This window comes from Phoca vitulina, unplaced genomic scaffold (genome assembly GCF_004348235.1).
Source record: "Phoca vitulina isolate PV1807 unplaced genomic scaffold, GSC_HSeal_1.0 scaffold10, whole genome shotgun sequence".
Taxonomy (NCBI): Eukaryota; Metazoa; Chordata; class Mammalia; order Carnivora; family Phocidae; genus Phoca; species Phoca vitulina.
In genome coordinates this window covers 25,605,377-25,631,054 of record NW_022589713.1, presented here as the reverse complement: position 1 = coordinate 25,631,054, position 25,678 = coordinate 25,605,377, and the positions used below count along the sequence as shown (strand labels likewise).

The window sequence follows — 25,678 nt, the reverse complement described above, 5'->3', positions numbered from 1 at the left end:
ATGCCATTGGGGGGGCGGGGGGCTATATTCCAAAGCCTCTGTAAGAAAGTATTGAACTACAGTATTTATTTCTGTGTACCAGGAAGATGCGAAACCCTTTGTATGCATTACCCTGTTTAATTCTCACAGGTAGTATGTAAGGGATAGGTATAATTATTTCACCCGCTTTATCAATGAGAAAACAGCCTGGAGAGGTTAAACTGTATGCCTGGGTTCACATGGCTAAAAAGTGGCAATGTCAGGACTTGAACCCAGGTTTGCTCTTCTAGTGCTTCTCCAAGAAACTCTCTGAGTTGCCTCTGGGTATAGAGCTACTAAATCAGGAAGGCCAGTAAACATTCATTGATGTCACTTATGTGGCCAGTTGCAATAGTTGCTATACAATGAAAACCAATTGGCTGATTTTATAACTTCACCAATCATATAACTATCCAAATTTTATAAAGGAAAAGACATCCTAGTTATTATAGCTTCTTTGGTTGGGAGGCTATATAAATAAACCACCTGGGATCAAGAGGACCTTTTTTGAGGTAAACTGACGTATAATATTAGCTTCAGGTGTGCAACATGATTCATTATTTGTAAATATTGTGAAAAGATCACCACGACAAGCCTCATTAACATTATCACCGTACACAGTTATAAAAATTTTTTATTGTGAGGGGAACTTTCTTTTTTATTAAGTTTTTTACTTTAATTCCAATAAAGTAAATATAGGGTTATATTAGTTTCAGGTGTATAAGATAGTGATTCAACAATTCTGTACATTACTCAGTGATCATCATGATAGGTGTATTCTTTAAGGGACGCCTGGGTGGCTCAGTTGGTTAAGCGACTGCCTTCGGCTCAGGTCATGATCCTGGAGTCCCGGGATTGAGTCCCGCATCAGGCTCCCTGCTCGGCAGGGAGTCTGCTTCTCCCTCTGACCCTCCTCCCTCTCATGCTCTCTGTCTCTCATTCTCTCTCTCTCAAATAAATAAATAAAATCTTTAAAAAAAATAAAAATAAAAAATTAAAAAAATAAAAAAATAAAAAAAAAATTATTTATTTTGAGAGAGAGAGAGCTAGAGTGCAGGGAGGGGCAGAAGGAGGGGGAGAGAGAGAATCTGGATCAGACTCCATGCTGAGCATGGAGCTTGAGGTGGGGCTTGATCTCCCAACCCTGCGATTGTGACCTGAGCAGAAACCAAGAGCCAGATGCCGACTGAGGCACCCTGTGATTGGCGTATTCTTAATTCCCCTTCACTTATTTCCCCCACCCACCCCCCTACCCTCCTCCCCTCTGGTAACCACCAGTTTGTCCTCTATAGTTAGGAGTCTTATTTTTTGGTTTGTTTGTTTTGTTTCTTAAATTATAAATATGAGTGAAATCATATGGTATTTGTCTTTCTCTGACCGACTTACTTCAATTAGCATTATACTCTCTAGCTCCATCCATGTTGTTGCAAATGGCAAGATTTCATTCTTTTTATGGCTGAATAATATTCTGTTGTATATAATACCATGTCTTCTTTATCCATTCATCTATCAGTGGATACTTGGCCTGCTTCCATAATTTGGCTATTATAATAATGCTGCAGTAAACAGAGGGGTACATATATCCCTTTGAATTCGTGTTTTCATATTCTTTGGGTAAATACCCAGTAGTGTGATTACTGGATTGTAGAGTAGTTCCTTTTTTTTTTTTTTTTTTTAAAGTAAGCTCCATGTCCAGCATGGAGCCCAATGAGGGGCTTGAACTCACAACCCTGAGATCAAGACCTGAGCTGAGATCAAGAGTCAGATGTTTAACTGACAGAACCACCCAGATGCCCCAAGGTAGTTCTGTTTTTAACTTTTTGAGGAACCTCCATACTATTTTCCACAGTGGCTGCCCCAGTTCACATTCCCACCAACAGAGCATGAGAGTTCCTTTTTCTACACATCCTTGCTAATACTTGTTGTTTCTTGAGGTTTTGGTTTTAGCAATTCTGATGAGTGTGAGGTAATATCTCATTGTGGTTTTGATTTGCATTTCCCTGATGATGAGTGATGTTGAGCATCTTTTCATGTGTCTATTGGCTATCTGGATGTTTTCTTTGGAGAGATGTCTGTTCATGTCTTCTGCCCATTTTTAATTGGATTATTTGGGCTTTTTGGGTGTTGAGTTATACCAGTTTTTTATATATTTTGAATACATAGCCCTTGGGATATGTCAATTGCAAATATCTTCTCCCATTCAGTAGGCTGACTTTTGGTTTTGTTGATTGCTTCCTTCACTGTGCATTAATTTCTTACTTTGATGTAGTCCCAATAGTTTATTTTTGCCTTTGTTCCCCTTGCCTCAGGAGATGTATCTAGAAAAAAGTTGCTACACCAATGTCAGAGAACTTATTGCCTGTGCTTTCTTCTAGGATTTTTATGGTTTCAGGTCTCATATTTAGGTCCTTGATCCATTTTGAGTTCATTTTTGTGTATGGTATAAGAAAGTGGTCCACTTTCACTCTTTTGCTTGTAGCTGTCCAGTTTTCCCAACACCATTTGTTGAAGAGTCTGTCTTTTTCCCAAAGATTAATTGACCATTAATCATGGGTTTGTTTCTGGGCTTTTCTATCCTGTTCCATTGATCTATGTGTCTATTTTTGTGCCAGTACCATATTGTTTTGATTATCATAGCTTTTCAGTATAATTTGAAATCTGGAATTGTGATACCTCCAGCTTTGTTTTTCTTTTTCAAGATTGTTTTGGCTATTTGGGGTCTTTTGTGGTTCCATACAAATTTTAAGATTGTTTGTTCTGGTTCTGTGAAAAATGCTGTTGATGTTTTGATGGGGATTGCATTGAATCTGTAGATTGCTTTGGGTAGGATTGACATTTTAACAATATTTGTTCTTTCAATCCACGAATATAGAATATCTTTCCATTTATGTCATATTCAGTTTCTTTCATTAATGTCTTATGGTTTTCAGAGTATAGGTCTTTCATCTCCTACATTAAGTTTATTCCTAGGTATTTTATTCTTTTTGGTGTGGTTATAAATGGGATTGCTTTCTTAATTTCTCTCTCTGTTGCTTCATTATTGGTGTATAGAAATACAATATATTTCTGTACATTGACTTTTGTATTTGTGAACTAACGGAATTCATTTATCAGTTCTAGTAGTCTTTTGGGGGAGTCTGTAGGGTTTTCTATATGTAGTATTATGTCATCTGCAAATAGTGACAGCTTTACTTCTTCCTTACCAATATGGATGCCTTTTATAACTTTTTCTTGTCTGATTGCTGTGGCTAGGACTTCAAGTATTATGTTGAATAAAAGTGATGAGAGTGGACATCCTTGCCTTGTTCCTAACTTTAGGGAAAGTTCTCAATTTTTCAGCATTATGATATTAGCTGTGGGTTTTTCATATATGACCTATATTATGTTGAGATATATTCTCTCTAAACCTACTTTGTTGAGAGTTTTTATCATGAATGGGTATTGTATTTTGTCAAATGTTTTTTCCACATCTATTGAAATTATCACATGGTTCTTATCCTTTTTCTTATTGATGTCATGTATAACATTGATTGATTTGTGAATATTGAACCACCCTTGCTTTCCAGGAATAAATCCCACTTGATCACGGTGAATGATTTTTTTCATGTATTGTTGGATTCAGTTTGCTAATATTTTATTAAGGATTTTTGCATCTATGTTCACTGGAGATATGGGCCTGTATTTCTCTTTTTTTTTGTGGTGTCTTTATCTGGTTTTGTTATCAGGGTATTGCTGGCCTCATAGAATGAATTTGGAAGCTTTCCTTCCTCTATTTTTTGGAATAGTTTGAGAAGAATAGGTATTAACTCTTTAAATGTTTGGTGAAATTCACCTGTGAAGCCATCTGTCCTGGAGTTTGTTTGTTGAGAGTATTTTTTATTACTGGTTTAATTTCATTACTGGTAATAGGTCTGTTCAAATTTTCTATTTCTTCCTGCTTCAGTTTTGGGAGGTTATATGTTCCTATGAATTTATCCATTTCTTCTAGGCTGTCCAATTTGTTGGCATATAATTTTTCATAATATTCTCTTATAATTCTTTGTGCTGTCAGTTGTTATTTCTCCTCTTTCATTTCTGATTTTGTTTATTTGAGTCCTCTCTGTTTTGATGAATCTGGCTTATCAATTTTTTTTTTGTCTTTTTCAAAGAACCAGTTCCTGGTGTCATTGATCCATTCTATTGTGTTTTTTAGTTTCTATTTCATCTATTTATGCTCTAATCTTTATTATTGCCTTCCTTCTACTGGTTTTGGGTTTTGTTTTTCCTTTTCTACCTCCTTTTGGTGTAATATTAGGTTGTTCGAAATTTTTCTTGCTTCTTAAGGTAGGCCTGTATTGCTATAAAATTCCTTCCTAGAACTGCTTTTGCTGCATCCCAAAGATTTGGATTATTGTGTTTTCATTTTCATTTGTCTCCATGTATTTTTCCATTTCCTCTTTGATTTCTTGGTTGACCCATTCATTGCTTAGTAGCATGTTGTTTAACCTCCATGTATTTATGCTCTTTCTAGATTTTTTTTCTTGTGACTGATTTCTAGTGTCATAGCATTTTGATCAGGAAAAAATGCATGGTTTGACTTCGATCTTTTTTAATTTCTTGAGACTTGTTTTGTGGCCTAATATGTTATCTGTTCTGAATCTGTTCAGAAGAATGTGTATTCTGCTGTTTTAGGATGGAATGTTCTGAATATATCTGTTAAATTCATCTGGTCCAATGTGTCATTCAAAGCCACCATTTCCTTGATTTTTCTGTTTGGATGATCTGTTCATTGATGTAAGTGGGGTGTTAAAGTCTCTTACTATTACTGCATTATTATTGATTACTTCCTTTGTGTTATTAACCGCTTTAAGTATTTAGGTGCTCCCATGTTGGATGCATAAATATTTATAGTTGTTATATCTGCTTGTTAATGTCCTTTGTCTTTTGTTACCATTTTTGTTTTAAAGTCTATTTTGTCTGATACAAGTATTGTTACCCCAGCTTTCTTTTCACATCCATTTGCATGATAAATGTTTCTTCATCCTTTCACTTTTCAATCTGCAGGTGTCTTTTGAGGCCCTTTCCACCTTCATAATTTTCTATGAAGGTGTCAAATAAGCACAACAGAATTGAAATAGAGTATTAATCTATAAAGTATGGAAAGCAGTGCCTGTTTCCTGGAGCTGTTGTGTAGATGAAATGATGGGACACCATGCCTCAGTGCCTAATGCATAGTAAATATTCAAGAATGATAGTTCTTGCTCTAATTGCTATTGCTATTATTTATCTGCTTGATGATGAACTAAAATCTATTTAACAAAAATGTTGTTGTAAAGGAGCTGATGCTGCTATTAGTGTCATTGAACATGCAAATGGACAGGTTGATAAACCAGGCTCAGAAAGGAAAATGCACATCAGTTAGAAAAGGTTGGGCCATGCCGTGCAAATAAATGAAGCTGCTATGAAACACAGCAGCTCAAAAATTCTGTGAGTAGATATGGTTACACACAGACTCATAATCCCTTCTGTTTATTGACAGCCCCATTGTCCCTTGGCTTTATTTAGTCACAAAACAAGAGACAATATCCTAATGCAAATAATTGATAGTACTTGTGATATAAACTTAAGTTAACACAGTTTCACCACCCACTCAAAGGTGTGTGCGTAGCCTATAACTTGAGAAAACATATTTTGTTGGTTTGTTTTAAAATGCTTTGAGTGTTAACAGTCTCTCAGAGTTCCTAGTCAAATCAGCTAGAAGCTCTTTGCTCCTTTCTTGAAGGACTTTACCTCAAAAGAGCACCAATGAAGATTCAGATTCTTGACAATGACCCTCCAAAATCTGAGCAGCATTGGCTCCAAACACCTCTTGAGTAGAATTAGAGAGGCATACAGAAGTCAGAATTGGTGCCAAGGTTCGTTCATCCAGCAAATGCTTAGTGAGCACCTCGTGTATACCAGGAGCTATCCTAGGCTGTGGAGACACCAAAGTGGAAAACCAAAAGACCCACCCTCATGGAGCTGCCATTAGAGGATGCAATGAAGCAGGGTTGTCTAGAAAGGTTCAAAATAGAGGCATGTATACAAGTTGGTAAGAACCCACCACTGATATCTGGCATTACAGAAGGGAAATTATGTTACTACTTCTCCTTTTGTCCTCTTTTTCTTTCTTCTATCCATTCTGTTCAGTTGTGCTTCCCTACACTTGAACTGTGGTTTATTATTTCAGGAAGAGAACTCAGAAATCTAGTGACAATGAATTTTTGTTTGGAGGCCATATTTTAAAACCCTTATTTGTTTCATAATTATCATGGCGTTTCTAAATCTTGATTCGTCTGAGAGTTCAGCAGTCCAGTGTGAAATTCAGGCCCCATGCAGGCACATGCAGCAGCATTTGGAAACAGATGTTCTGACAACTGGCACTGATTTCCCTTAGCCCATGGACTGTGACCTCCCTCTTGGGAATTTCTCATGATGGTATCAACTGAATGATGAGCTATTCATCCCTTCTGAAACAGAAGGCCATTTTTGACTGGAAAAACCTCAATCTCAGCTTTGTTTTGCCACCAGGTTTTCCCCTTTAAGTGTGTTTGGCAACTACCTCTTACTTCTGGTGAAATTTTACTTGCTGCCCATAAAGAATTCTAATTTAGACTGGGTCTCCCTATTTCTAATAGACTTATAAGAGATATCTCTTTTTCAGCTAGCCTTTTTTTCCTTTTTACTCTGCTGTTTAACATTGCAAATGAGAGAAACATTAAGTATAATATTGACATTACAGATTATTCTTGTGATTGGAGACAACTGAAATGGGAAGGGGGTTTAATGGGAAACCTTGGCATTCCACCTTGGAAAACCTTGGTATTCCACTGCAGAATGTCCCCATTTGTCGTCACCACCCCAGTCCCAGCTCCACTGCCCTATCATCACAGCATCTTTTTTTTTTTCTCTCATACCACAACAATGCTCACCTTCCCTCCTTTCTGTTTCTTTCTTCTCAGGCTTTCCCAGACACTAACCATTCTTTTTTCTATATATTTTGCCTAGAAATCATGCCAAAAGCTTCAGTTACCACATATTTCCTCTGAGTCTCCCCCTCTAACCCATCCAGCTCATGAAGGCAAACACAGAAGAAAAGATGGGCAGAAACAAAGACAAGCCTTAGCGAAAGCCCCCACCACCTTTCCTCCTTCCCATTTCCTTCATTTCCTTCCCATTGCTCCTCAGTTAGAACATGGCCAGCCTACAGTTTCATTAGTGCTTACCACTAACATAGAGGGACTCACTGCCCTCAGGACCCCAGTTCCAAATTCCTGAGAGAATGGATCCAATTGGCTCAGATTCCCATTCCTGGTGCAATCTCCTCTGCAGAGGGATGGAGTCCCCCCCGCCGCCCAAACACACACTTAAACATGGCTGCCCAAGTCCTATCTTCATGGATAAAGTATGCAAAGGACACTTTCCTGAGAAAGAGTAGGGAAATGTTGTCTGTCCCATCTCTTAGGCATTAGATAAGACCATACCTATAACTTCCCCTCAGCCATCAATAGGTCTGTGAATCTGTTAACTGACAAGCTAATTATTCTTCATTATTTGAAGCCTCCCTATTTTATCCCTGCTCTCCAGCCTCAAACTCCCCAGAGAGGTTATTAACAATGGGACTGAGCTGGAAGGTGTTGGGAGTTGTTCAGAGGAGAGCCCCTGGATGTGGATCTGGGTCTGCAAAGCTAGCTTCCATGCCTGGTTCATAATGGGAACTCAGAGACAGTTGTAAAGTACATTCTGTGATTTCACTTGGTTCCCTGGGACTTGGGGTGTGTGTTGGGGGGGCTGTCCTCTGACCCTCTTCTTCAATGGCTTCCATGTCCACTGTCTTTTGATCAGTCCTCTCACCTTCCTTTGAGCTTCAGCTTCCTCATCTGTAAAATGGGCATGATGCACATAAGAAAAAACTCACTGGGTTGTTGAGATAATGAATAGGAAAGTGCTTTGTGGTCTCTAATGACCCACACAGCACCCACCCTGGGCCAGTACGTGCGTTTCAATTATGAACCCATTTAATGCCCACTCTATTCCTGTTAGGTTGTAGTGTGATTATCCCATTTTGTAGATGAGGAAACAGAGACAAAAAAACCTGACCTACAGCTAAAGGGAACACCAGGGCTTAAACCCAAACAGGGCTCTTAGCCACCCTGACATGCGCTAGGCTTCCCTATGACCTTCTTTAGAAGGAGCAGTGTTGTACTCAAAAGATCTCAGTGCTCTGAACAATCCTGGGGGATTCCTGCAGCCCCACCCACTAAGCTGTTCTTTTTCTTGCTTCTGCTTCTTACAGATTGATGACACTGGCACATTCCAACTCATAATGGTTCCATCCGGGACCGACTACGCGCCAGCATTAGAGAGACTCCAGCGGTGTACTTTCTGCTATGGTAAGATCCATGGAGAGAATATAATTTGATCAGGCCTGTTAAGCACACTGAGTCACTGTTGGCAGGAATGGCTGGACCTTGGCAACAGGGGTACTAGTGGCCTTGGGAAGATTTCCCTGGGGCTCTGGGCTCACTTCCTCATTCTGCATGGTCCACAGATAGAGCCCCAGCCAGCAGGGCTCCTCCCAGGTATCCAAGCAGGAGGATTGCATTCCAGGCCCTCCAAGCTTCTGCAGCTTCCAGGAAACAATAACGATTATTAGAAAAACTCAGCCGTCTCATTGCCAAGGTTTTCATGCTATAAAGTATATTTATGTGTCTTCTAAATCTCAAACGTTCACAACCCCCCCAAGAAATGCTTTATAGTACAAGTGGGAATTAGTAGAAATCCATGCATTTTCCATTGCAAAAAGGCATCAGAAAGACTGACCATGCTGGTTTGTCCATTGCCGTGTTTTATACACCATCTATAGGCCTAGCTAGAGAGGCGGCTGTGGGTGAGTATGCTGGTAATTTGAGTGTTTCAATAATTATGAAGACAGTGGAAGCCACTGAAGTCATCAGTGGGTGTGATTTCTAACAGTTGCCAGGCATTTCTTATGAACCATGCACTGTTCTAATTGCTTTATGTAACATTGGTGGTGGTGCTGGTGATAGTTAATGTTGAAGCTATTGTGCTTATTCTGTTCCAAGCACTCTTCTCATTGTCTCATCCCACCCTTACAATCACCTTGAGACATTTGAACTATTACTAGCTCCACTTGACAGATGACAAAAATGGGGCTTAGAGAGATGAGATAATTTGCCCAGGCGGCATAGCCAGAGGAGACCCAAGAAGGCTGGCCTCACAACGCAGCCATTTATGAGTAACCGAGATCCCATTATTCTCCCTGGGACTTGGTATTTGGTCTTGAAGAAAATGATTGATTCCTTTCCTTCTCCATGTGTATTAATGAGATGCTAATGCTTGCCATGTAAGTGACCTCATAGGGAGGTGGTAACTCTGAGAAGTGGGATTGCTTCAGACACCCCTCTATTCTTTCTGTCTCCCCCTCTGCTTCCCTCTACTCATTAGACTCTCTCCTCCCTTCCCCCCCCCCCCCCCCACCTTCTCCCTTCCTTCTCTGCCTCCCTCCCTCCTTCTGTCCCCCTCAGTAGCACAGGGTTGGTTAGGCACCGGGCCTCCTACTCAAGGCAGCGGCTGCCTGTGCTGTGAGGGGGGCTTCCCACCCCAGCCTCAGCACGGCTTTCAGACACATCGGTTACTTATGTTACAGTCAGAAGTTGTACATGTGGGACTGGGGAGAGATTTTGGCCCCATTTCTTGGCTTAAATCCTTGTTTTGTCTCTGGGGCATATAAGGGAAGATATTTTGGCTGTCGTTTCCTGCAATTAAAAAACACCACAAAATTGAGCAAATGGGCAGCCTGCTGTCTCTGATTTTAGGAACTGCCTAGCACACAGGTGACTGTTCCGTCATTCGACCATTAAACGTGGTTGTAGAATTGTACTGAATTTCTGTAAGGGAAACGTGACTTGTGCAAAGCCACATCTTTATGGAGTCCATGAGCAAGATTGAAGTGAGGAAGTTTGCTACATCCCCAAGGATCTGCATTCTGGTTTTCAACCTTTCATCTGACTGCTTTTATTCCTGCCCCAGGCACACATCTAAGTACCAGCTGTCCACACGCTCGTCATTCCATTTCTCTTCTCTTTAGTTTTTAAAGAGGCGTTCTCAGCCTTAACCAGCAACTATTACTGAAAATGTCAAGATTGCAGAGGTTGGCCCAGGAAGGGTTTTCTGGGTGAATCTGACCCACCCACCTAACTGTGCAGAATTGAGGCCCAGTGGTGACTTAGGTAAGACCAGAGCCCAGGCATCCTGGCTCTTAGGCCAAGGGGCCTCCCCACTGCCACACCACATGACCTTGTCTCTCACAATAAACCCTGACTTCATATGTAGAAACTTCCAGAAACACTTGCGTATTGTTTGGCAGAATGATTTTACCCTCTTATCATCAGTTTCTTCTGTTAGATTAGGTGACCTCTAAGATCCTTCCAGTTCCAAATTTTTTTATTCTGAATATTCATTGTGGTCAGATTCAATGGAATTCACTCCTGTTTTATTACTACATATTCTTTTGATAAATGAGATATGCCTACTTATTAAAATGACCCCATATTTTATGAAAGCTTACTAATATGCAATATTTATATTCATGTTTTTAACAAACACATATTGAGCTTTCAACTAATAAGCACACTGGAGAGACAAACATGAGCTATAGCTTTGTCCTTAGTGTTCACACCCAGATGGACATTGAGTTACAAACCTTTATTTAAATTGAAGTAAAAGAATTCATTGCTTTTTTTCCCCACTCTTTTTAAGCATACTACATTTCATAGTAGAACAGCGTGAGCATAATGATAAGGACAATTGGTTTAACCTGTATCTTGTCTATCTAGAGAGATCATTAGCTTTTATGTCATGATAAGGTATACTCTTATACAAGATAAACTGTCTACTTCAATCTTTATAAACTTAAAATACAGCGAAGATTAAGCTTCTGTTGAAAGCAGCCTAATTTTTAAAAGTCAAATGCCTTAGTGAATGGAATTCAAGACACCAACTGGGTGTAAAATCTGTACGTTGTAAATATAGATGCAAACTATGGACTAGGAAATCTTTTGTTGTTGATATCAAAGTCATTTAGTAATTATTTTAATATCAAAGATTATGCAGTTTCCAAATGTTAGAATATTTGAGATGCTATCTTTTCTGTCCAGTCTGTTTTAGTAGCCCTATGTGACTTTTGGTCTGCAGATGTATGCAAGCCAGACGCTTTTTGCGATCAAGCCAAACCACCCCCTGCACAGTCTTACGTGGATGCTGCTTTCCTTCTGGACAGCTCCCGGCATGTGGGAAGTGCTGAATTTGAAGACATAAGACACTTTTTGGGAGCACTGTTAGATCACTTTGAGATCAGCCCAGAACCTGAGACCTCTGTCACTGGAGACCGGGTGGCCCTATTAAGCCATGCTCCCCCCAACTTCCTACCCAACACTCAGAAGAGTCCTGTTAGAACTGAGTTCAACCTTACCACCTACAATAGTAAACGCCTCATGAAGAGGCACCTGGAAGAATCAGTTCAACAACTAAATGGAGACGCTTTCATTGGTCATGCCTTACAGTGGACCCTGGACAATATCTTTTTAAATACACCCAATATGAGAAGAAACAAAGTCATATTTGTAATATCCACTGGGGAAACCAGTCACTTGGACAGGGAAACCTTAAAGAAAGAATCCTTGAGAGCCAAATGTCAAGGTTATACCCTATTTGTGTTTTCCCTTGGCCCTGCTTGGAATGACAAGGAACTAGAAGATCTAGCCAGCTACCCTTTGGATCACCACTTGGTCCAGCTTGGCCGAATTCATAAACCTGACCACAGATACAGTGTGAAGTTTGTGAAATCCTTTGTAAACTCAATCAGGCGTAAGTCATAAAATCTGTTCTTTCTTACACATTAAGAGTATTATTTGGTATTCCCAAAAGAAGGGTTGATGAACTGACATGGATTCTTGGAAATCTCTGTCTTCGAGGGCACTGCAGGGTCAGAAAGGAAAATTTGTAATGGTGGAGAGAGGAAACCTCTGATTCCTAGCATTTAATTTTCTGGCTCAAATTTTTTATGCCTCTGGTTCCTATGGAGAAGCAATCATAACAAGCAGCTGCTCACACATCTGTCTGCATAGAGCAATATAGTCTGGGGGTGTAAAGTCACCACCTGGATCTTGGCTATAAAGTAGAAACCCTTGCCATGTAACATTAACACACTGCCCTCCAATGGAAAGCTTCATCAGTTAACACACCAAAAGAGAGAGCCAAAGAAAAATTCAACAATTCTCAGCTTTGCTTTTTTACAAGTTCCAAAGGCAGAGTTTGAGGTATTAGGGGATATCATTTTACCTGTAAGAATGAAAGATACATCCTTGCAAAACTTTCTCAGCCTTGTTGATGACTTTTTATGATGCCAGCAATTAGTGTAACTGGTACTCATAAAAAAGAAACATGGGCTGTATTTCTTGGAGTAATTTTGCCTTGAAAGTATGCAATTCACTTTGTATGCAATGGAATGGGTAAAAAGAAGCCATGTCCTACTATGACTCTGGAGGTTGAAAAATCGTCAGATTTCTGAACATTCTCATGGTGAATGAGCCCTTAGAGTCCAGATAAAGAAAAGTGAATACACAGGCTGAAGGACACCCAGTGTAGCTTACAGGAGATTCTGATAGAGTCTCAAACTTGTCACTGACATTACACAGTGAGACCAGTTAAGGTTGCAAAGACGGACTAATCACTATAGGTGAGGTCTAAGGAGCCTTGGGAAATTGTTGATGGTACTGATGTCATGTCCCCTAGTCCTGTGCTTCTCCAAATGTGAGTCTAGGACCTACATCATCAGCATTACCTGGAAGCTCGTGAAAATTGCAGAATTTCATGCCCTACTCCAGACATTCTGAACCAGAAACTGCATTTTTATCAAATTGCCAGGTGATTCATATGCATGTTATGGTTTGAGAAACACTGGAGCAACAAGCTCCTAGAATGAAATTTATGTGGATGTGTTTTGGAATAGGAAATCAGAAAGAGGAGCTAGAAAAAAGAAGGGCAAGAAAAGGGGGCCAAGAATCATTCCAAAAAGAAGTAATTACAAGGCATTTGTAAGGGTAAAACAAAAGAACACTTTGAAAGACTGAGAAACTTGTAAAGAAACACTGCTTGTGAGGCAAAAAAAAATTGAAAGAACATTTAAGATGGAATTTCCTTCCTCAGTCCCCCAAAATTCTTTGTGGTGTTTCATGGTGATTAGTCAAATCGTACGAATAGATAAAAATGACACCCCATTACCACCCAAGGAAAGGAAAAGAGATGTTTTAAGAATTACTTGGTGTAGGTGAGAGAGATATAAAGTGCTTTCAGAAAACTGTAACTGTGACACAATTATACACTACTTTTCTAGAACTTAAGGATCTAGAAATCTCCCGTCTTTGAAATACAATTGTAAAAGTAGAAGTTGAAAAAGGCTTTAACATAATCATATAGCAAGCCCACAGACTCATGCTCATTCAACATCAACGCATATGTATCAGGTACCTACTGTGAGCCACAGTGTGGGTGTGAGGCTATCTTTTTTAAAAAAACATTTATTTATTTTAGCACAAGCTATGGGGGAGGAGCCGGGGGTGGGGGGGAAAGAATCTCAAGCAAACCCTGCGCTGAGCCCAGGGTCCAACACAGGGCACAGTCTCAGGACCCTGAGTTCATGACCTGAGCCAAAACTAAGTCGGATGCTTAACCAACAGAGCCACCCAGGCGCCCCAGGTTGTGGGGGTACCAAGGAGTGACCAAACAGACACCGTCCCTGCCCTCCGGGGGGTTCTAGTGCAGCTCCCTCTCTGATTCTTATTTAACACCATGCTGTGATTGAGGTGGCCATCGAGCACAGTCCACATCCGAAATAACACATTTTCTAAGAGAAACAAAACTGAGAAACAACCTGATGCTTAGAACTAGGACAGATAAGAAATAAAATGCACAACATCACGGTCTAGGGCCATTCCGTCTAGAATCACACAGTCTATTCTGCAACAGCAGCTTTAGAGACGGTGCTATATCACAACCCAGGACGAACTTGCTATTTAATGACCCTGATCACTAAGGAAGAGATTTAATTGTGTTTACCAAGTCTGTTCAATTTAATGCTTCAAGGAAATAAATGGTACATTTTTTGAAGTTTCCCATCAAAAATGGCTTTTAAATGTTTAAATTTTGTGGGAAGGGGCATGCTTTGTTATTATAAAAAAATCAATATCCTTCCAAATGAAGTGAGCCACTAATGAATTAAACCCAAGATGGCACTATTGTTACTGTTGTTAATGACACAGAAACCACAAAGGGAATATCCCTTTCCCTTTGCATTTTGATATTGCAAAGGAGCAAATAAAAAATAACTATTCTGAATAGTTCATGTCAATTAGAGACCAGACTTTAGGACTAGCTCATAATATCTCCTCTAACGTTGACCAACTTTAGCAGCTAAAGGCATCTTATTGAAAAATAAGTTGAATGCTCTGCCTATAAATTCAGCAGAGATGTATTTTCTAAACCCAGTTTTAGAGACTCCCCTGAGAAACCTGCTCTCATCTCAGTAGGCCACCTTAGTTGGTATCTTCCTTTGATGAATATCAAAAGCAGTGAAGTGATACTTTGCATACAGAGCAGATTGCTGTAATGTTAATAGTTATGGATAAGAGACTCATCACAGACTTTTCTCTTCCTAGGTGCAATCAACAAATATCCACCCATAAACTTCAAAATGAAGTGCAATAGACTGAGCTCTACAGATCTGAAGCAGCCCCCACGGCAGTGGCGAAGGTATTTTCAGCTTGAGAGAACTTGATAAGTAATGTGCCCCCCTTTCTTCTCCTCATTCTCTATAATTTCTTCCTCCTCCTTTTCTCCCTCTTCCTCCTTCTCCATCCTATTTGGACAAAATCTACAGGTACCTAATATTAAAATATAATTTGGGGGAATAAGAGATAATAAAAAATGACCATGTTGATCTGAAAAACAACCAGAGACTTTTTGAAAGTGGAAAATCTAAATGTGGAACTAAAACAACCAATGGGACACTTGAGTGGCAATGAGCATAATTAATGACCAGATAGTGGTTTCTAAATATCATTCCCCACTCAAAGGAACCAGGGTTTCTTGGAGAGAGAAAAGCTAATTCTAGACTGTAGCAGGGAAAGTACAATATGACTCTCAAAGATTTATTATGCCGGAAAGCAAGGAAGTAGTAAAAAACTAGCAGTGTCATGTCAAAAGGACAAAGGACCTATCTTGAAAAGATTCCTACTGGCCTGATTTTGGACAGTTTAACATCAGAAAGAATAATGGTAATGGATTATAACAGAATGAATTTTTAAAATCCACAAGTCTATATAGAGATCCGAAAAGGGAGGAGGGTAGTGAAAGTTCTTTTTTATAGAAGTATGGAGCTAATAAATATAGAAGAAAATGGTAGACTTAAAAAATCACCAATTTGTGAGGCGCCTGGGTGGGGCAGTTGGTTAAGTGTCCAACTCTTGATTTTGGCTCAGGTTGTGATCTCAGAGTCATGAGATCGAGTCCTGTGTTGGGCTCTGTGCTCAGCGCAGAGTCTACTTGGGAATCTCTCTCCCTCTTCCTCTGCCCCTCCTGCTCATGTACGTCCTCTCTCTCGTGAATAAATAAATCTTTTTTAAAAACCACCAATTTGTAATCTCCAGTGTAATAATGGAGTCAGATAAGAATCAAGGAATGCTAAAACCACTGGGTGACAGGTTGTTTGGGAACAGGCTATTTTACAGTCTCCCAGACCATTCACATATTACTAACTTATTAATTACAAAGAAAGGAAATATGCATGTACATGGTAAGATCTGGCAGTTCCCACTGTGGCCAAGATTTGACATTATGTGCTTCCTGAGGTGATGCAGGGGGAGATACATCACCTTGAATGTAAGATTCTTGCAGGGATGTTTGACCCAAGTCTCATAATGAGGAAACCATTAGACAATTCCAGAATATGGAGTTTTCTTCAGAACAGCTGACCTAGTCAGAGGTTTCAATGTCATGAGCAGCAAAGGGGTTGTGGGGTACTATTCTAAAATGGGAGAGACTAAGGAGACATAACCATCAAATGTAATGGTGTGAAACTTGACTGGACCCCAGGTCAGAAAAAAAGCTCATATAAATGACTTCTGGTGGACAACTGGGGAAACTTGAGTATGAACAATATGTCAGGAGATATTATTGATTCATGTGAATTTCCTTATGTGTAGTAATACTATCATGTTCATATGAGAGAATGTTTTTGTTCTTGAGATAGGTATATTGAAGTATTTAAAAGTAACATGTATAATATCTGCAATCTATTTTCAGATGGTTTCCCTAAAAGGAAATAGGATGGGGTTTTATGTGTGTGTGTATGCACATATATGAGTGTATATGCATATATGGATGTGTGTATGCGTGTGTGTGTGTGTGTGTGTATACACACAGAGTAACAAGATGGTAACATTTGGAGAACCAAATAGGTGAAAAGTATAAAGGTATTTATTTATTCATGGTTTTGTTCTTAACAAGATTCTGTGAATTAAAAAATAAAACTCAGTGGATGAATTAAACAGAATAATAGACACATCTAAAGAGAAACACAGTGAACTGGAGAATAAAGCTGAAGAAATCACTCAGAATGCAGAGAAGATAAATGTAAGAAGTTTAGAGACAGAACAGAATGGAAAGATCTGTATCAAATTGGAATTCTTGAAATCAGATAAAATAGAAATAATAAAGGAGATAATGTTCAAGTACATCAAGAGATGGTCATTTTCAAGAACTTATCAAAGATATGAATTAAAAGATGAAGAAAAGACAAGGTACAACAGGGAGGATAAATAAAAAGAGCCATTAGACGTGGCGTGGGGGAATGCAGACATCAAGCCAAATAAAAAGGCAGACTGAAAGAAAGAGAAGATTATCTACAAAGAAACTACAATTAGGTTGGCAGCTGGATTATCAGTAGCAATAGTGGAAGCCACAAAACTGTTAAGAACTTTTAAAGTAATGGAAGAACATTTTTATCAACTTAAACCAACTTTAAAAAATAATGGTATAACAAAGATAATGAGGATAAACAAAAAACAGTTCACCACAAAGACCTTTGCTAAAGGAACTTCTAAAGTATGTACTTCAAGAAACATAAAAATGACTATGGAAGGAGGGGCTGAGATGCAACACTAATAAATGATCAAAACTTGACAATATTTAGGAAGACCTAAATGTTAGATTTCTAAGCAATAGTAATATCTAATTTGTAGGGTTACAAAAAAGCCATACTTGTTAACAAAGGTATGAAAATAAGATATTTGTAGGCACCTGGTGGTTTAACAGAAAAAAACTATTGTACTAAGACTATACATATTAATATTATTTAAACTTGAGAAAATATATTGGACAATAAAATAATCTTTTATTTAAAAAAATGAAGTTGAGCCTGAAGGGTAAAAAAGGTAGTACTGAAAAATGGGACAATAATAATAATACATGTCATGGGGAGGTAAATGGAGTTAAGGGCTCTAGGAACTTGAATTGTTTGGGCTGGCTACTGAAAAACTTTAGACTCTCTTAAAAATGTATTAGAAATTGTGATGGTACCTGTGAAAAAGAAAAATGGAATGTAGCTAACTACCAAAACTGTAGTGCAGGAAAATGCAATAAAAACAAGAACATAAATATTTTTTTAAATAAAAAGGCAAGGGGGGGAGGACAAGTAGAAGGCACAAAGTAAAACAGCGGAATCAATTCCATTTAAATATATCAGGAGTCATAATAAATATCGACTAAACATGCCAGTTATAGAGATAGATGGACTTAAGAAACAAAATAAAATCCAGCTATAACTTGCTTTCAATTATAGAGACACAGCCACAAAATAAGGACATGGAAAAGTTGGAAGTAAAATTATGAAAAAATATACCAGGCAAATTAAAAAAAAAACTGGAAACATAATATATACTGCTATATGCAGAAGATGATATATACAAACCTACCAGTAACCAGAACAATAAAGCTAGAATATAACATTAATATCAGGTAAAATATTCTCTTTAACAAAACAGTATTATGGGGATAAAAAGCCACTACATGATGACAAAGTGTTCAATTCATGAAGAAGATATAACAATTCTAAATTTCTAAGAGGGTAATAAAATAATCTTAAAATATACAAAGTAGAAATTGAAAAACTACAAGGAGAAATTGCCGTCGAACTATCATTAGAGTTGGAGATTTCGGTACACCAGTTTGAATAATCAGTGAGGCAGACAAAAATGAGTAAAGATATTAAAGATTTCATCATAAATAACAAACTTGATTTAATAGGTTCATTTAGAACCCTGCATAGAAAAATGAGACATTCTTCTGAAGAGCACATGTAACATTAACAACTAGTTGAATCAAGGTGGAGAGTTCACCAGGTGTTCGTTGAGCAGTTTTTAACTTATCAAGCAGGTGTCAACAAAGCTCTTAGAACTAGTGTCATACAATCCAAATTGATCGGAATTCAATTAAGTTAGAAATTAATAAAAACATTTTAAAAATCCATACATTTTTAAATTAAAATCACATTCCTAAATAAGGTAAAAAATTATAATGAAAACTTTAAAATACTTAGAATTGTATAATAATCAAGATGTTATATGTCACATGAAAAAGTGTTCAATATCGCTCGGCATCAGGGAAATCCAAATCAAAACCTCAATGAGATACCACCTCACACCAGTCAGAATGGCTAAAATTAACAAGTCAGGAAATGACAGATGTTGGCAGGGATGCGGAGAAAGGGGAACCCTCCTACACTGTTGGTGGGAATGCAAGCTGGTGCAGCCACTCTGGAAAACAGTATGGAGGTTCCTCAAAAAGTTGAAAATAGAGCTACCATATGATCCAGCAATTGCACTACTGGGTATTTACCCCAAAGATACAAAAGTAGGGACCCGAAAGGCTATGTGCACCCCGATGTTTATAGCAGCAATGTCCACAATAGCCAAACTGTGGAAAGAGCCAAGATGTCCATCAACAGATGAATGGATAAAGAAGAAGTGGTATATATATACAATGGAATATTATGCAGCCATCAAAAGGAATGAGATCTTGCCATTTGCAACGACGTGGATGGAACTGGAGGGTATTATGCTGAGCGAAATAAGTCAAACAGAGAAAGACATGTATCATATGACCTCACTGATATGAGGAATTCTTAATCTCAGGAAACAAACTGAGGGTTGCTGGAGTGGGGGGTGGGGTGGGAGGGATGGGGTGACTGGGTGATGGACACTGGGGAGGGTATGTGTTCTGGTAAGCGCTGTGAATTGTGCAAGACTGTTGAATCTCAGATCTGTACCTCTGAAACAAATAATGCAATATATGTTAAGAAAGAAAAAAAGAAGAAGAATGTAGCAGGAGGGAAGAATGAAGGGGGGGAAATCGGAGGGGGAGAAGAACCATGAGAGACAATGGACTCTGAAAAACAAACTGAGGGTTCTAGAGGGGAGGGGGTGGGAGGATGGGTTAGCCTGGTGATGGGTATTGAGGAGGGCACGTTCTGCATGGAGCACTGGGTGTTATGCACAAACAATGAATCATGGAACACTATATCTAAAACTAATGATGTAATGTATGGGGATTAACATAACAATAAAAAAATTAAAAAAAAAAAAAAGATGTTATATGTCAAAATTTATGGGATATGTCAGAAGTCATAATTTAGGAAAGTTTATAGTCTTAATTCTTGTGTTAGGGAAATTTAATAACTCTAAAAGCTAATGAGCTAAATATCACTCTTGAGATATTATAGAAGAAGAAAAAAAAAAAAAATATATATATATACCCAAAGAAAGGAATCAAAGTATAACTTAATATTTTTTAATTATGATATTTTTAAGAGTATCAATAAAGGCAAAAGTTTTTATTTTTTTTAATTTTATTTTATTATGTTATGTTAGTAACCATTCATTACATCATTAGTTTTTGATGTAGTGTTCCATGATTCATTGTTTGCATATAACACCCAGTGCTCCATTCAATATGTGCCCTCCTTAATACCCATCACCAGGCTAACCTATCCCCTCACCCCTCTGCCCTCTAAAACCCTCAGTTTGTTTCTCAGAGTCCATAGTCTCTCATGGTTTGTCTCCCCTTCCAATTTCCCCCCCTTCCTACTGTCTTCTTCTTCTTTTTTTTTTTTTTAACATATAATGTATTATTTCAGAGGTACAGGTCTATGATTCATCAGTCATACACAATTCACAACACTCACCATAGCACATACCCTCCCCAATGTCCATCACCCAGCCACCCCATCCCTCCCACCTCCCACCACTCCAGCAACCCTGTTTGTTTCCTGAGATTAAGAATTCCCCATATCAGTGAGATCATATGATACTTGTCTTTGTCTGATTGACTTATTTCGCTTAGCATAATACCCTCTAGTTCCATCCACGTTGTTGCAAATGGCAAGATTTTGGGGTTTTTTGATGGCTGCATAATATTCCACCGTATATATATACCACATCTTCTTTATCCATTCATCTGTTGATGGACATCTTGGCTCTTTCCATAGTTTGGCTATTGTGGACATTGCTGCTATAAACATTGGGGTGCATGTACCCCTTCAGATCACTACATTTGTATCTTTGGGGTAAATACCCAGTAGTGCAATTCCTGGGTCATAGGGCAGCTCTATTTTCAACTTTTTGAGGAACCTCCATACTGTTTTCCAGAGTGGCTGCACCAGCTTGCACTCCCACCAACAGTATAGGAGGGTTCCCCTTTCTCTGCCTCCTTGCCAACATCTGTCATTTCCTGACTTGTTAATTTTAGCCATTCTGACTGGTGTGAGGTCATATCTCATTGATGTTTTGATTTGGATTTCCCTGATGCCGAGTGATGTTGAGCACTTTTTCATGTGTCTGTTGACCATTTGGATGTCTTCTTTGCAAAAATATCTGTTCATGTCTTCTGCCCATTTCTTGATTGGATTATTTGTTCCTTGGGTGTTGAGTTTGATAAGTTCTTTATAGATTGTGGATACTAGCCCTTTATCTGATATGTCATTTGCAAATATCTTCTCCCATTCTGTCGGTTGTCTTTTGGTTTTGTTGACTGTTTCTTTTGCTGTGCAAAAGCTTTTTATCTTGATGAAGTCCCAATAGCTCATTTTTGCCCTTGCTTCCCTTGCCTTTGGTGATGTTTCTAGGAAGAAGTTGCTGCAGCTGAGGACAAAGAGGTTGCTGCCTGTGTTCTCCTCTAGGATTTTGATGGACTCCTGTCTCACATTTAGGTCTTTCATCCATTTTGAGTCTATTTTTGTGTGTGGTGTAAGGAAATGGTCCAGTTTCATTCTTCTGCATGTGGCTGTCCAATTTTCCCAACACCATTTGTTGAAGAGACTGTCTTTTTTTCATTGGACATTCTTTCCTGCTTTGTCGAAGATTAGTTGACCATAGAGTTGAGGGTCCATTTCTGGGCTCCCTATTCTGTTCCATTGATCTATGTGTCTGTTTTTATGCCAGTACCACACTGTCTTGATGATTACCGCTTTGTAATAGAGCTTGAAGTCCGGAATTGTGATGCCACCAGCTTTGCTTTTCTTTTTCAACATTCCTCTGGCTATTCGGGGTCTTTTCTGGTTCCATACAAATTTTAGGATTATTTGTTCCATTTCTTTGAAAAAAGTTGATGGTATTTTGATAGGTATTGCATTAAATGTATAGATTGCTCTAGGTAGCATTGACATTTTCACAATCTTTGTTCTTCCAATCCATGAGCATGGAATGTTTTTCCATTTCTTTGTGTCTTCCTCAATTTCTTTCATGAGTATTCTACAGTTTTCTGAGTACAGATTTTTGCCTCTTTGGTTAGATTTATTCCTAGGTATCTTATGGTTTGGGGTGCAATTATAAATGGGATCGACTCCTTAATTTCTCTTTCTTCTGTCTTGTTGTTGGTGTATAGAAATGCAACTGATTTCTGTGCATTGATTTTATATCCTGCCACTTTGCTGAATTCCTGTATGAGTTCTAGCAGTTTTGGGGTGGAGTCTTTTGGGTTTTCCACATAAAGTATCATATCATCTGCAAGGAGTGAGAGTTTGACTTCTTCTTTGCTAATTTGGATGCCTTTTATTTCTTTTTGTTGTCTGATTGCTGAGGCTAGGACTTCTAGTACTATGTTGAATAGCAGTGGTGATAGTGGATACCCTGCCATGTTTCTGACCTTAGGGAAAAAGCTCTCAGTTTTTCCCCATTGAGAATGATATTTCCTGTGGGTTTTTCATAGATGGCTTTTATGATATTGAGGGATGTACCTTCTATCCCTACACTCTGAAGAGTTTTAATCAAGAAAGGATGCTGTGCTTTGTCAAATGCTTTTTCTGCATCTATTGTGAGTACAATATGGTTCTTGTTCTTTCTTTTATTAATGTAGTGTATCACATTGATTGATTTGCGGATATTGAACCAACCTTGCAGCCCAGGAATAAATCCCACTTGGTCGTGGTGAATAATCCTTTTAACGTACTATTGGATAGTATTTTGGTGAGAATTTTTGCATCCATGTTCATCAGGGATATTGGTCTGTAATTCTCCTTTTTGGTGGGGTCTTTGTCCAGTTTTTGGATCAAGGTAATGCTGGCCTCATAAAATGAGTTTGGAAGTTTTCCTTCCATTTCTATTTTTTGGAACAGTTTCAGAAGAATAGGTATTAATTCTTCTTTAAATGTTTGGTAGAATTCCCCTGGGAAGCCATCTGGCCCTGGGCTCTTATTTGTTGGGAGATTTTTGATTACTGCTTCAATTTTCTTGCTGGTTATCGGTCTGTTCAGGTTTTTTATTTCTTCCTGGTTCAGTTTTGGTAGTTTATACATTTCTTGGAATGCAACCATTTCTTCCAGATTATCTAATTTGCTGACATATAGTTGCTCATAATATGTTCTTATAAATGTTTGTATTTCTTTGGTGTTGGTTGTGATCTCTCCTCTTTCATTCATGATTTTATTTGGGTCATTTCTCTTTTCTTTTTGATAAGTCTGGCCAGGGGTTTATCAATCTCATTAATTCTTTCAAGAACCAGCTCCTAGTTTCGTTGATCTGTTCTACTGTTCTTTTGGTTTCTATTTCATTGATTTCTGCTCTGATGTTTATTATTTCTCTTCTCCTGCTGGGTTTAGGCTTTATTTGCTGTTCTTTCTCCAGCTCCTTTAGGTGTAGGGTTGTGTATTTGAGACCTTTCTATTTCTTTAGAAAGGCTTGTATTGCTATATACTTTCCTCTTAGGACCACCTTTGCTGCATCCCAAAGATTTTGAACAGTTGTGTTTTCATTTTCATTTGTTTCCATGAATTTTTTAATTCTTCTTTAATTTCTGATTGACCCATTCATTCTTTAGTAGGATGCTCTTTAGCCTCCATGTATTTGAGTTCTTTCTGACTTTCCTCGTGATTGAGTTCTAGTTTCAAAGCATTGTGGTCCGAAAATATACAGGGAATGAAACCAATCTGGCAAAAGTTCTTTTAAAACTTAATCATATACATATCTATTTTTGGCATGTATGAACATTACTTACATTTTTTTTTTTTGAATTAGAATTGTAGTTAGGAGAGTGTTTCAGTGGAAAATCATGCTGTACTACCACACACGCATGTGCACCCCACATCTGAATAAAATCAAATGTGTACCAGCCCGTGGGAATCACACTTAGGCAAATGCCTTGGATAGTGTGCGCCTACTTTTAGTGTGCAGTGTCCTCATTTCTGTGTGGTGATCAGGGCCAGAGAGGCACTCTCAATCCAGATGCCCCAGCTCCAGAAACTGTGAGAAGCCTCTGCCTCAAATCTCCTTACCTTGCTGGGAAGCAGGGAACTGTCCAGCAGCAAATGCTTCCTGAACTCAGGCCTATAACCAGGCCTGTGCAGTCGGTCCTCAAAGAGCAGGGCTCCCCCTGCTGCAGGTGTCTGGCAGCATGGAAAGGAGCTTCCCATTTGCATTTGCACTGGGCTCCACATATTATGGAGCTGGCCATAACTGCCAAAGGCAGATACTGAAGCCAGCCTATACAAATTAAAAGACATTTCTGGAAACTATTCCTACCATACATTTTGTTTAAAGATCAATATGAGTGGAGGGGATTCACAGTACTCTTTGACAGGATGTTTCTTCCCCTTCTTCACATCCCCAGCTATTCTGGAGGCTCAGCTTCTCCTATGTATCTGAAACAGGGAAATGATAGGAAATGGCTGGGACATCAGGAATTGAGACATGAAATCCATACCACTGTTAGTGGGCTCCCTGATGGTGCCTTAGCCTAGGACACCCCAGGCCTTCTCTAAGTGACCAAAGACCATAATAAAAGGTAACAAGCCACACAGCTGCTTCTGAAACTTCCTGCCTGAGCCTTTCAAGAGAAGTGAGGCAGAACTGAGCACATAATTGAGGGAGCTGAGAATGCCTGCTAGGCAGGATGCCTGGCCATAAAGATGACTTGCCAAGCCTCAGAATGACTTGCATAAGAATTAGATCATTCCCCTGTGAGATTTTGAGAAATACAGGTAGAAGCTGGTTCTTATCAGATAGAAAAGAAAGGAACTGAACACAAGCAACCAAGGAGACAGATGGCCAGTAAGGGTGAGATTGTAGGGCAGCCTCTTTGTAAGCGCTTAGTTCCACTCAGAGACAATAAAAGACAGAAAGCCACCTGCTTATTGCTTCATCCAGGCAGGGAAGCTCTTGTGCCAGACTTCAAGCACGGATAGACCAGAGCCAGAACAATCAAATTGTAAAAAATGGGCACAGTCACCAATGCCATATGAATAATACATCTGTTGTAATTCTACCTTCCAAAGTATGTTTTTTAGACACACAAAATGCCTATTAAAAATGATTCTCAAAACAGAGGCAATCTTGTCTGCGTTTTCTACTCCAGTGCATCCAGTCAACTAGCTAATGCAGCATAGTTGACTCCTGATTATCTGCATAGATGGAGGAATCTGTGATCACAGAGAACTGAAATCTACAGAGTCCTACCCACCTCATTTTGTCTAGCCGCCATATCTTTCCACAAGCTTTCCTGGAGTTGGGCACAAGATGCAAAATGACCGGCTGTATTTCATGCCTGTTTCTTTATCTTGACTACCTATTGTTGGAGTTACCAATCAGTAAAGAAGTAGCTTAGCAATATGGAATAAAAGGAAAAACAGAAATTCTATATGGTTCCCAAACAGAGTAATCAAATGATTCTTACCAAATGCTTATCAAATACAAGCTCCTGTGTACAACAGTGAAAAAAAAGTTCAGAGATACGATATTTATCATGTTCCAACCTTTTGAGAATAAAAGTATTTGAGGGGGAAAAAAGATAGCAATGTCATACTTATCAGTTTAGCAGCTTTTTCTTAACAGAGAGAGGGAGGAAGATAACAAAGATAACTTATCATAAAAAGGATCCAATGGAAAGGGGGAAGTTGGGGAAGGGGAACCCAAGACATGAAAATGGTGTGATCCAGACTCAAAAGAATACATTCTCAGGGCACCTGGGTAGCTCAGTTGGTTAAGCGACTGCCTTCGGCTCAGGTCATGATCCTGGA

At 38.8% G+C, this 25,678-nt stretch overlaps 1 protein-coding gene across 1 annotated transcript in view; it reads left to right on the top strand.

The window, feature by feature from the left end:
* Positions 1 to 25,678, top strand: part of LOC116635238 (collagen alpha-6(VI) chain) — a 114,691-nt gene that overhangs the window by 86,281 nt on the left and 2,732 nt on the right. The window contains exons 36-38 of the mRNA XM_032409169.1: positions 8,333 to 8,429; positions 11,254 to 11,925; positions 14,775 to 14,868. Of these exons, the coding sequence (XP_032265060.1) occupies positions 8,333 to 8,429; positions 11,254 to 11,925; positions 14,775 to 14,868 (863 nt within the window). The remainder of the gene's footprint in view (positions 1 to 8,332; positions 8,430 to 11,253; positions 11,926 to 14,774; positions 14,869 to 25,678) is intronic.